Here is a 14,098-nt window from a genome sequence, read left to right on the forward strand (position 1 = left end):
GCGTTACTCTTGACCCCGATCTCTCTTTTGACGAACATATCAAGACTGTTTCAAGGACAGCTTGTTTCCATCTACGTAACATTGCAAAAATCAGAAACTTTCTGTCCAAAAATGATGCAGAAAAATGTATCCATGCTTTTGTTACTTCTAGGTTAGACTACTGCAATGCTCTACTTTCCGGCTACCCGGATAAAGCACTAAATAAACTTCAGTTAGTGCTAAATACGGCTGCTAGAATCCTGACTAGAACCAAGAAATTTGATCATATTACTCCAGTGCTAGCTTCCCTACACTGGCTTCCCGTTAAGGCAAGGGCTGATTTCAAGGTTTTACTGTTAACCTTTAAAGCGTTACATGGGCTTGCTCCTACCTATCTTCCTCATTTGGTCCTGCCGTACATACCTACACGTACGCTACGGTCACAAGACGCAGGCCTCCTTATTGTCCCTAGAATTTCTAAGCATACAGCTGGAGGCAGGGCTTTCTCCTATAGAGGTCCATTTTTATGGAATGATCTGCCTACCCATGTGAGAGACGCAGACTCGGTCTCAACCTTTAAGTCTTTACTGACTCATCTCTTCAGTAGGTCATATGATTGATTGTAGTCTGGCCCAGGAGTGTGAAGGTGAACGGAAAGGCACTGGAGCAACGAACCACCCTTGCTGTCTCTGCCTGGCCGGTTCCCCTCTCTCCACTGGGATTCTCTGCCTCAAACCCTATTACAGGGGCTGAGTCACTGGCTTACTGGTGCTCTTCCATACCGTCCTCAGGAGGGGTGCGTCACTTGAGTGGGTTGAGTCACTGACGTGGTCTTCCTGTCTGGGTTGGCGCCCCCCCTTGGGCTTGTGCCGTGGGGGAGATCTTCGTGGGCTATACTCGGCCTTGTCTCAGGGTAGAAAGTTGGTGGTCTTTTGATATCCCTCTAGTGGTGTGGGGGCTGTGCTTTGGCAAAGTGGGTGGGGTTATATCCTGCCTGTTTGGCCCTGTCCGGGGGTATCATTGGATGGGGCCACAGTGTCTCCCGACCCCTCCTGTCTCAGTCTCCAGTATTTATGCTGCAGTAGTTTATGTGTCGGGGGGCTAGGGTCAGTTTGTTATACCTGGAATACTTCTCCTGTCTTATCCAGTGTCCTGTGTGAATTTAAGTATGCTCTCTCTAATTCTCTCTTTCTCTCTTTCTTTCTCTCTCTTGGAGGACCTGAGCCCTAGGACCATGCCTCAGGACGACCTGGCCTGATGACTCCCTGCTGTCCCCAATCCACCTGGTTGTGCTGCTGCTTCAACTGTTCTGCCTGTGGCTATGTAACCCTGACCTGTTCACCGGATGTGCTACCTTGTCCCGGACCTGCTGTTTTTTCGACTCTCTCTCTCTACCGCACCTGCTGTCTCTAACTCTGAATGATCGACTATGAAAAGCCAACTGACATTTAATCCTGAGGTGCTGACTTGCTGGACCCTCTACAACTACTGTGATTATTATTATTTGACCCTGCTGGTCATCTAAGTACGTTTAAACATCTTGGCCATGTTCTGTTATAATCTCCACCCGGCACAGCCAGAAGAGGACTGGCCACCCCTCATAGCCTGGTTCCTCTCTAGGTTTCTTCCTAGGTTTTGGCCTTTCTAGGGAGTTTCTCCTGGCCACCGTGCTTCTACACCTGCATTGCTTCCTGTTTGGGGTTTTAGGCTGGATTTCTGTACAGCACTTTGAGATATCAGCTGATGTAAGAAGGGCTATATAAATACATTTGATTGATTTGATCTTAACTGACTTGCCTAGATAAATAAACGTTAAATATGGCACAGCCATTGAAGAGGAATTGGACAACATTCCACCGGGCCACAATCAACAGCCTGATCAACTCTATACAAAATAAGAAGTGTCGCATGAGGTAAATGGTGGACACACCAGATACTGACTGGTTTTCTGATCCACATCCATACTTTTATATTTTTTTAAAGTTACAGTATCTGTGATCAACAGATGCATATCTGTTTTCCCAGTCATGTTAAATCCATAGATTAAGGCCTAATGAATTTATTTCAATAAAATCAGGTAAAATCTTTGAAATTGTTGCATTTTGTAATTATATTTTTGTTCGGTGTATTAAAGACAGACTGCCAAAGACAACCTCCTGGGTATTCAGAGGGACAGTGGCACTATGCCTTTATAAACAGTACTGACCAGTGACTCATTTGTAAATAGGAAGTGACCTGGGGAGCTCTGAGGTACCGGAACGCATTAAAAGAAAAATCACTTTTATAATAAAGCATTGAAATCATTATTATTGCTTTTGCGTACTGGCATAGAGAGCTAGAGTAGAGAGAGGCGCTTGCAGAAGTTGAACACATGAGGAACATTTTTTAGTGGCCTGCGGTCCGGGGGCGGGGGAAAAAACGTGCCTTTATAAATGCATTTCATACAATTCTACATGATTTTTTACATGACTGGAGACTTTTGCAGAATCTTATGAATATCTCACCAATGATGGAAATGAAATACATTGACACTGACAATCTGAGATCAATGAGAACGATCATTGTCTTGCACCAATCAATAACCTTTTGGTCTGTGGAGACACACGTACTGTACATTATGAGGAGGAAATTATAGCCCTAAAACAGCGTTCCAGTTTCACTGACTCACCCAGCGATGGCCAACGTCTCACTCACCCAGCGATGGCCAACGTCTCACTCACCCAGCGATGGCCAACGCCTCACTCACCCAGCGATGGCCAACGCCTCACTCACCCAGCGATGGCCAACGTCTCACTCACCCAGCGATGGCCAACGTCTCACTCACCCAGCGATGGCCAACGTCTCACTCACCCAGCGATGGCCAACGTTCTCGAAACCTAAATCTTATACTGCTCTTGTTTAACGTTGCTCAATAGGGTCTATTTTGGAAGTTGATAACGTGGTAGCCTACAGACAGATTAGTCTTGTCTTCTCAGCAGGATCTGTTTTGGCTGACAGCAGCGATTCTATAACTTTGGCAGACGTATTTCAATCAGGGGTGCTGCTGCACCTCCGAGAACCCTCTCCCGCGGCTTTGATTCTATAAGATCACACATGATTAAGTGTAACACTGGAGAGATGAGAGTTTGCTCATGTCTATCAGAGCAGAGAGATGAGAGATGCTCATGTCTATCAGAGCAGAGAGATGAGAGATGCTCATGTCTATCAGAGCAGAGAGATGAGAGATGCTCATGTCTATCAGAGCAGAGAGATGAGAGATGCTCATGTCTATCAGAGCAGAGAGTTGCTCATGTCTATCAGAGCAGAGAGATGAGAGATGCTCATGTCTATCAGAGCAGAGAGATGAGAGTTTGCTCATGTCTATCAGAGCAGAGAGATGAGAGTTGCTCATGTCTATCAGAGCAGAGAGATGAGAGATGCTCATGTCTATCAGAGCAGAGAGGTGCTCATGTCTATCAGAGCAGAGAGATGCTCATGTCTATCAGAGCAGAGAGATGAGAGATGCTCATGTCTATCAGAGCAGAGAGATGCTCATGTCTATCAGAGCAGAGAGATGAGAGATGCTCATGTCTATCAGAGCAGAGAGATGCTCATGTCTATCAGAGCAGAGAGATGAGAGATGCTCATGTCTATCAGAGCAGAGAGATGCTCATGTCTATCAGAGCAGAGAGATGAGAGATGCTCATGTCTATCAGAGCAGAGAGATGCTCATGTCTATCAGAGCAGAGAGATGCTCATGTCTATCAGAGCAGAGAGATGAGAGATGCTCATGTCTATCAGAGCAGAGAGATGCTCATGTCTATCAGAGCAGAGAGATGAGAGATGCTCATGTCTATCAGAGCAGAGAGATGAGAGATGCTCATGTCTATCAGAGCAGAGAGATGAGAGATGCTCATGTCTATCAGAGCAGAGAGATGCTCATGTCTATCAGAGCAGAGAGATGCTAATGTCTATCAGAGCAGAGAGATGCTCATGTCTATCAGAGCAGAGAGATGCTCATGTCTATCAGAGCAGAGAGATGCTCATGTCTATCAGAGCAGAGAGATGCTCATGTCTATCAGAGCAGAGAGATGAGAGTTGCTCATGTCTAACAGAGCAGAGAGATGCTCATGTCTATCAGAGCAGAGAGATGAGAGATCCTCATGTCTATCAGAGCAGAGAGATGCTCATGTCTATCAGAGCAGAGAGATGAGAGTTGCTCATGTCTATCAGAGCAGAGAGATGCTCATGTCTATCAGAGCAGAGAGATGAGAGTTTGCTCATGTCTATCAGAGCAGAGAGATGAGAGTTGCTCATGTCTATCAGAGCAGAGAGATGAGAGATCCTCATGTCTATCAGAGCAGAGAGATGAGAGATCCTCATGTCTATCAGAGCAGAGAGATGCTCATGTCTATCAGAGCATAGAGATGAGAGTTGCTCATGTCTATCAGAGCAGAGAGATGAGAGATCCTCATGTCTATCAGAGCAGAGAGATGAGAGTTGCTCATGTCTATCAGAGCAGAGAGATGAGAGTTGCTCATGTCTATCATGTCTTGCTCTGGATTTTACTCACCACCACTACCTTGGATTCCCCTCAGGATCTGTTTACCCTGTTCTACCCCACCCTGATCCTGATAAATGGGATACCTGATCCTGGTAAATGGGATACCTGATCCTGGTAAATGGGATTCCGGATCCTGGTAAATGGGATACCGGATCCTGATAAATGGGATACCGGATCATGGTAAATGGGATACCTGATCCTGGTAAATGGGATACCGGATCCTGGTAAATGGGATACCGGATCATGGTAAATGGGATACCGGATCATGGTAAATGGGATACCTGATCCTGGTAAATGGGATACCGGACCCTGGTAAATGGGATACCGGATCCTGGTAAATAGGATACCGGATCCTGGTAAATGGGATACCGGATCCTGGTAAATGGGATACCGGATCCTGGTAAATGGGATACCGGACCCTGGTAAATGGGATACCGGATAATGGTAAATGGGATACCGGATCCTGGTAAATGGGATACCGGACCCTGGTAAATGGGATACCGGATAATGGTAAATGGGATACCGGACCCTGGTAAATGGGATACCTGATCCTGGTAAATGGGATACCGGATCATGGTAAATGGGATACCGGATCCTGGTAAATGGAATACCGGATTCTGGTAAATGGGATACCGGATCCTGGTAAATGGGATACCGGATCCTGGTAAATGGGATACCTGATCCAGGTAAATGGGATACCGGATCCTGGTAAATGGGATACCGGATCCTGGTAAATTTGTTCTGGAAAGAAATAGTCCGAAACACATATTTTTCCCAACGCAGTTAAGCCAAAACCACGGCCCGTTATTCAGAGAGGAGCTCTACAAGGCTTTGAGCCTCTCCATGTCCGGAAGTGAATATCATGTAGCGCGAAACTTCAGTCACTGATTAATAACATCATGTTGTGGACCGAGCTAGCCATTAACATCCCTTAACGCTCAAACAAAAAATTGAATGGCTGTAGCATAGTAAATACTAAACATATGTTTTCACCTGATAATAGACTACTAATGATAATAAAACAACTTCAAATACAGAGCTAGTAACGTTAAGTAGTCTCGGTTAACTAAGCTGACCTTCAACTGAGGGAATTCAGTAGAGTTCTCTGAGACATTTTTACAACTCATTGAAACTCTGTAAATGAATACATGGGTAAATGTTACCAAACATGATGATAGGCCTGCATTACGATAGGCAGCTAATTGTTAAATTATCTTGGAAGGTCACTGTGTCTCTGCGCCGGTCGCCTGTGAGTGAGACAACGCTAGCTATTCAATATCACTCCTCACCAACTATCCATTACTAACGACCCCAACCAACAATAAACCGTCTGTTGTAGCTATTATACTAATATTATTACTATATATTATATACTATATATTATAATATATTTTATTAATACTTCTGATGAAAGCAACGCTATCTTTCATCATCACCCACAATCCCGATTATAAAACAGAATAGCTCATCTACAAAACGACATGGATGTATATGAGACGTTGGTTACATTATCCAGACGATGCAAATAGACGGGAATTGGCTGACAACATCAGGAAAATGACGCGCTTTCATTGATGCGGAGCTTTGATGTGATTCTGAGTGGTCAGATAGCGACAATGTCAAGAAACTGCCACGTGGGGATCCTGGATTGTTTCAGCTTCTGTCATGTTGTTCTTGATACCATGTCTTGAGGTGTTTTGCCTGATTTCAATCGAAACCAACCCCATCTGTTTTACGCACAACCCCATCTGTTTTACCCACAACCCCATCTGTTTTACCCACAACCCCATCTGTTTTACCCACAACCCCATCTGTTTTACCCCACAACCCCATCTGTTTTACCCACAACCCCATCTGTTTTACCCACAACCCCATCTGTTTTTACCCACAACCCCATCTGTTTTACCCACAACCCCATCTGTTTTTACCCACAACCCCATCTGTTTTACCCACAACCCCATCTGTTTTACCCACAACCCCATCTGTTTTACCCCACAACCCCATCTGTTTTACCCACAACCCCATCTGTTTTACCCACAACCCCATCTGTTTTACCCACAACCCCATCTGTTTTACCCCACAACCCCATCTGTTTTACCCACAACCCCATCTGTTTTACCCCATCTGTTTTACCCACAACCCCATCTGTTATACCCACAACCCCATCTGTTTTACCCACAACCCCATCTGTTTTACCCCCATCTGTTTTACCCACAACCCCATCTGTTATACCCACAACCCCATCTGTTTTACCCACAACCCCATCTGTTTTACCCCCATCTGTTTTACCCACAACCCCATCTGTTTTACCCACAACCCCATCTGTTTTTACCCCATAGTTGTGCACCTTCTGTTTTTCTTGCTAAACAACCAACCTGTCTATAGCCTACAAAATATATCCATTATTTATATAGCAAGGCAAATACATGATAAAGATCTGTAGGGATATGTCCATTATTTAAATAGCAAGACAAATACATGATAAAGATCTGTAGGGATATGTCCATTATTTATATAGCAAGGCAAATACATGATAAAGATCTGTAGGGATCCTTGTGAAATCAAATCAGCTAATTGGTGCAGCAAGTATTGGTGGGAACGAGTTAGAAGTGGTAACACGCCAAATGATGGTCAAACAACTATGACGCACCCAGCAGGTGATGCATTAACGGGAAAGGTCAACTTTTGATCGTACCCCCCCAAACGGCACCCTATTCCCTACATAGTGCACTACTTTTGGTCAAATGTGGCGCACTATATAGGGAATAGGGTGGCATTTGGAAACCGCGCGTTGTCACATGAATTCACGTTATAACACTGTGTGAACTGAACACGTCTGGTGCAAGCCAGCCCTGCCAGCAGGCAGACCCTGTGGGGTTTTTACATCTACATACACAGAGTAGTGTAATACAACATGTAACATCATCCATCTATGTGTTACATACTATACGGTATTTAATAGATATAGTGCAAGTATACATAAATAAACGTATACGTGTATGGAATATATAGCGATACAAATAATGAATCGATGAGTTACATAAGATAAAGTAGCTAGCCTATAAAGGAAACATCATAGCCCAAGAAGGACAGATGGGAAATATTATTGACATTTGCCAATCAAATGCATTGCATTTGTCCTGCTTGAATTAAGAGAGGTATGGAAATCAGTTAAACAATGATGAATACATTTATTTTGCCGATTAGTCTATCGATAAGTTATTTGAAACTTGGCAAAACTGCAAGGCATTCTGTTTTCCCCGTCGATGAACTATAGCCTACGGTCTCACAGTCACAGTATCAAGGGGAATAACGTTCAAAAGACGCATTTTTCTGGATAAAGATCGCATGCCTCAAGTCATACATAGTACTTACATCCAGAAATATGGACATTCCTTTTTTCAATTCCATTGGAGTGGTGGCTTCATCCGAAAGCAACTGCACCGCCTCAGAAGAACAATCCATTTTACAGGTGATCTTTTTTTTATTTTTTATTTATGTTGGTAATAAACTAGTTGTGTTCAGTTGAATGAATCTAGTCTAAAAGTCAACGAAAAAACGACCGAAAGATCAGCTGATATGATCCGACAGAATTCATACAACCGCTACCGCTGTGCATTTCAACTCGCGTTGCGTTCTACAGGTTGCCGTTGCGATGCGCGTCTCGGATAGAAGGTGCGACGGGAAGGAACGCGTTTTTCCGTCATAAAGCGGAAAGATGGTGAGCAGTGGGCAATGTTTCAGTATGTCGCTTGCATCCCAATGAGGATAATTATTTATGTTTCTTATAATGATGTTACGTAAAACAAATGTAGGCCTATTGTTTTTATATTTTATATTTCAACAAGTCATAATAGGCAGGCCATAATGGATCCTAATTAGTGTAGCTGTGTGATTACTTACATATTTAATTTCACAATGTAACAAATGCTAATGATATTTGATAGTGATGAGAGTAAATGTAATCTTACAAGATACCTTACGCTTGCTAAATACATTTGATCATTCACCTAAACAGGGGTAGGCTACATTTAATATATATATATATATATATATATTATATATATTAAATATTATTATATTATATATATTAAATGTAGCCTACCCCTGTTTAGGTGAATGATCAAATGTATATATATATATATATATATATTATATATATTAAATGTAGCCTACCCCTGTTTAGGTGAATGATCAAATGTATTTAGCAAGCATGTATTTTGTGAGTGAATTAGGAATAAGGACCAGGTAGACTGAAACAGGTTGTGATCTCACAAATACATAAACATAATATATAGGCCTCAGGACTTTTTCCTTAGAACAGTCTTACCTCTTTCTACTTTTTCCAGACACATTTTACATTAGTAGTCTATGCTACTAATATACATAGAGTTCCTCCTCTGTGATTTAAAACGAGATATTCAGGAGCAACACGACTGACTGTTGTGAGACATGAGAACTCAAGAGGAGATGTGAACGCTGTAAAATAAGCCTGTACAACAGCGCTCTCTAGTGGTGTTTTAATAGAATGCACACAAACATAAATTCCACAGATTATATCACAGTAAACAACACATTTACATATTGTTTTTTTATCGCTTTGGTGCAATTTTCACAAGCACGTGGAACATTTTAACAATTCTTATTAAAAACTCAGACAGATCATCAAGAAGACAGTTGTTTCAAAACTCTAAGCACATTTTCAATTGACTAATAAGTACATCACACAAAAATCATACAGTCACTATTTCACCAAACTGAATCAGTGTTTAATCTAGAAATACATGTTTCACATTGCAATACATGGTCATATAGAGTCAATGCCTTTCACAATGCAATGCTCTGAATGTGGATAGATAAGAGAGTTCCCTCTGATCATGACATAACAGTGGACACAGGTTGTGACAAGAGAAATTACCGCCAGGAATGATAGACATGAAATACGATGCTTTTTTTTCTTAGGCGAATCTGACTTTGCTAAACAACGCTGTAAATTTGAGGGTCTCTTTATAGCAAAACGTCTATTAACCACTTCCTTGGTCGACCTTGAAATGGGACTGTATGTAGCAGTTTAGCTTCCGTCCCTCTCCTCGCCCCTAACTGGGTTCGAACCAGGGACCCTCTGCACACATCAACAACAGCCACCCTCGAAGCATCGTTACCCATCGCGCCACAAAAGCCGAAACGCCACCGTTAACTAGCTAGCCATTTCACATCGGTTACATGTAGGTGGACACCAAAATTGCAGAGGGATTCATTTGACATGGTTAGCATAATGCATTGCGCACAGTTTGTCTTACTCTCTTAATAAGGCAATTGTCCAATAATTCTTCTTTATACCCTCTTGTTTTGAATCGTTCACATACATCTTTGGCATCTACATCAAAGGATAAATCAGAGTCACAAAAGCGCCTAATGCGAATGAGTTGGCCATATGGTAAACTATTTCAATGAAGATAACTGCTGAAATGAAGAAAGGTATATATATATATCAGTGGAGGCTCAACAGGAGGAGGAAGGGGAGGACCATCTTCCTCAGTGAATATCATAAAAATAGTGAAAAATGTGTCACCAAATAATTGATTAAAACACACTGTTTTGCAAAGAAGGTCTACAGTAGCCTCAACAGCACTCTGTAGGGTAGCACCATGGTGTAGCCGGAGGACGGCTAGCTTCCGTCCTCCTCTGGGTACATTGACTTCAATACAAAACCTAGGAGGCTCTTGGTTCTCACCTCCTTCCATAGACTTGCACAGTAATTATGACAACTTCCGGAGGACATCTTCTAACCTATCAGAGCTCTTGCAGCATGAAGTGACATGTTTTCCCTCCAATCAAAGAAACAGAGAATTAATATAGTTCTGAAAGCATAAGCTACAGTGAGCTAGCACTGCAGTGCATAACATGTGGTGAGTAGTTGACTCAAAGAGAGAGAAAGACAATAGTTTAAGAGTTTTGAACAAATTAATTTAAAAAAATTAAGGATGAGCAAGAAAAAGAAAGAGAGCTAGCTATATTTTGTTATAAAAAAAACACTTACTTAGCTAACAAATGCAGCTAGCTAGTTTAGCCTACTCAAACACCCAGCTCAAACAGAAGGATGTTATGTTACCTAGCTGGCTATGACTGTTCAACACTGGAACTCTTCCAAGTCAAGGTAAGCTTTTGGTTTGACAAATGTATTGCCACCTGGGCCCGCCGGTGTAACTGCTAAATTGATTACTGACTGTACACTGTAATGCATGATTGTAGCGGGTTTACTAACGCGTTAGGCGTTAGCTATTCTCTCTCCTGCAACCCTCCTCACCCAATGTGGCGTGGATCTGTTTTTTTTTCTAAAGTATTTCTATTTACTTCGGATCTGGAATCCCTTAACTGAAGCTAGCCAGCTAACTAGCTACCAGCTATCAGTCAGCAAACCACAGCTAGCGGTCATCAGCTAACCTTTAGCTCGGAAAGCTCTCGTCTGTTCGAACAACGTGACGGAAACCAGAGCATAACGGACCTATTTCTCTCCATATCCTCGGATTCCTACCGCAAACTCTGAACATTTTCATCTGGATCTTCGCAACTAGCTAACCGCAATCCCGGGTGACCACTCCTGGCTAGCGTTTACATCCCGGAGCAAGCATCAATTAGCCTGAATTTAGCCCGGCCAGGGCTCCTGTGCTACCACCGCTCCTGGGCTACAATATCCGGACCCCTTTACTGCCGGTACGGAGCACGGAACCCCGCCGATCCTCTACGACTGGAATACCGACATAATCTGCCCGAGGACTCCAACAGGCCCCTCAGGCGTGACGCCCGCTGAAGGCCCATTCTGCTAACCTGCTAGGCCTGCTAGCTACCTAGAGCTACTTGAAACCCTACTAATTCCACGACTGGTCTATCGACATCACCGCACGAAGAGGCAAAAAACAGACTCCCCCCCCATCGCGACGTCCCCCAAAGGCTAACTTGCTAGCCCCGGTCTACTAACTGCTAGCTTGCCTTCCCCGGTCTGCTAACTGCTAACTTGCTAGCCCCGGTCTACTAACTGCTAGCTTGCCTTCCCCGGTCTGCTAACTGCTAGCGCCTGCTAACTGCTAGCTTGCCAGCCCCAGTCTGCTAACTGCTAGCTTGTTTAGCCCCGGCCTACTAACTGTTAGCATGTTAGCATCGGCCTGCTAACTGTCTGAATCGACGTGTCCCCAGTCAGCCCAACCACTCACTGGACCCATATGTTCACTTGGCTACGCATGCCTCTCTCTAATATCAATATGCCTCGTCCATTACTGTACTGGTTAGTGATTACTGTCTTATTTCACTGTAGAGCCTCTAGCCCTGCTCAATATGCCTTAACCAACCATGTTGTCCCACCTCCTACATATGCGATGACATCACCTGGTTTAAACGTCTCTAGAGACTATATCTCAATGCCTAGGTTTACCTCCAATGTACTCACATCCTACCTTACCTTTGTCTGTACAATATGCCTTGAATCTATGCTATCGTTCCCAGAAACCTGCTCCTTTTACTCTCTGTTCCGAACGTGCTAGACGACCTGTTCTTATAGCATTTAGCCGTACCCTTATCCTACTCCTCCTCTGTTCCTCTGGTGATGTAGAGGTTAATCCAGGTCCTGCAGTGCCTTGCTCCTCTCCCACTCTCCAGGTGCTCTCATTTGTTGACTTCTGTAAGCGTAAAAGCCTTGGTTTCATCCATGTTAACATTAGAAGCCTCTGTTTGTTTTACTCACTGCTTTAGCACACTCTGCTAACCCGGATGTGTTAGCCGTGTCTGAATCCTGGCTTAGGAAAACCACTAAAAAACCTGAAATCTCCATTGCTAACTATAACATTTTCCGCCAAGATAGAACTGCCAAAGGGGGCGGTGTTGCAATCTACTGCAAAGATTGCCTGCCTACTATCCAAGTCTGTACCCAAACAATTCGAGCTTCTACTTCTAAAAATTCACCTTTCCAGAAACAAGTCTCTCACCGTTGCTGCTTGCTATAGACCTCCCTCTGCCCCCAGCTGTGCCCTCGATACCATATGTGAATTGATTGCCAACCCATCTATCTTCTGAGCTCGTGCTACTAGGTGACCTAAACTGGGACATGCTTAACACCCCGGCCATCCTACAATCTAAGCTTGATGCCCTCAATCTCACTCAAATGATCAATGAACCTACCAGGTACAACTCCAAATCCGTAAACACGGACCCCCTCATAGATGTCATCCTAACTAACTCGCCCTCCAAATACACCTCTGCTGTTTTCAATCAAGATCTCAGCGATCACCCTCATCACCCTCAGCCTCATTGCCTGCATCCATAATGGATCTGCGACCAAACGACCACCCCTCATCACTGTCAAACGCTCCCTAAAACACTTCTGCGAGAAGGCCTTTCTAATCGACCTGGCCGGGGTATCCTGGAATGATATTGACCTCATCCCGTCAGTAGATGATGCCTGGCTATTCTTTAAAAGTGCCTTCCTCACCATCTTAAGGTCCTAAACGATATCATAATCGCCGTTCTGCATTAGCATCGAATAGCCCCCGTGATATGCAACTTTTCAGGGAAGTTTGGACCAAATATACACAGGCAGTTAGGAAAGCTAAAGCTAGCTTTTTCAAACAGAAATTTACATCCTGTAGTACTAACTCAAAAACGTTATGGGACACTGTAAAGTGTCCCACTGTAAACCTCCTCCCAGCTGCCCACTGCTCTGAGGCTAGGAAACACTGTCACCACTGATAAATCCACTATAATTGAGAATTTTTAGCCCATCTGTAAATAGCCCATCCAACTACATCATCCCCATACTGTATTTATTTATTTATCTTGCTTCTTTGCACCCCAGTATTTCTACTTGCACATTCATCTTCTGCACATCTACCATTCCAGTGTTTAATTGCTAAATTGTAATTACTTCGCCACAGTGGCCTATTTATTGCCTTAACTCCCTTATCTTACCTCATTTGCACTCACTGTATATAGACTTTTTGTTTTCTTTTGTTCTACTGTATTATTGACTGTATGTTTTGTTTATTCCATGTGTAACTCTGTGTTGTTGTATGTGTCGAATTGCTTCGCAGTTGCAAATGCAAACTTGTTCTCAACTAGCCTACCTGGTTAAATAAAGGTGAAATTAAAAAAATAATAAAAAAATCTATTAGCTACAGTTGACTATGATGTTACTTTAGCTAATTTGGTGACATCAATGTAGGCTGTGTGTAGCGGTTATGGTATGAAGGTTTGGAAAGTCTTTTCCGCCTTGTCACAGACAGCTGCTATGTTGTGCATTGAAGTCCACAAGCGAAGGGAACAGGTGAGAGGAGTGCAGATGCGTGAAGAAATACAACGAGCGGTTTGTCTGCCTATAAAAGTGAACTGTGTTTGCGTGTGATCAGGGGTGTATTCATTCTGCTGATTCTGTTGAAAAACGTTTCTTTAACGTAAGCAAACGGAATGAAACGGAGATAAACATACCTGAATCTGTCCAATAGAAACTCTGGAATAATGAGTAGACCCTAGATCAGCTAGATACAGGTAAGAGGTTGCAAGGTGTCAATGAAAGTGTCACTGTGTGTC

The 14,098-nt window shown here is 43.3% G+C and overlaps 1 protein-coding gene across 1 annotated transcript in view; it reads right to left on the minus strand.

The window, feature by feature from the left end:
- necab1 (N-terminal EF-hand calcium binding protein 1) overlaps positions 1-8,231 on the minus strand; it is a gene marked incomplete in the record, with an annotated part of 92,872 nt that extends 84,641 nt beyond the window's left edge. The window contains 1 exon segment of the mRNA XM_055877390.1: positions 7,898-8,231. Within this exon segment, the coding sequence (XP_055733365.1) occupies positions 7,898-7,987 (90 nt within the window).
- Positions 8,232-14,098: the final 5,867 nt, after the last annotated feature.

The sequence above is a fragment of the Salvelinus fontinalis genome, chromosome 22 (genome assembly GCF_029448725.1).
Source record: "Salvelinus fontinalis isolate EN_2023a chromosome 22, ASM2944872v1, whole genome shotgun sequence".
NCBI classification, from domain to species: domain Eukaryota; kingdom Metazoa; phylum Chordata; class Actinopteri; order Salmoniformes; family Salmonidae; genus Salvelinus; species Salvelinus fontinalis.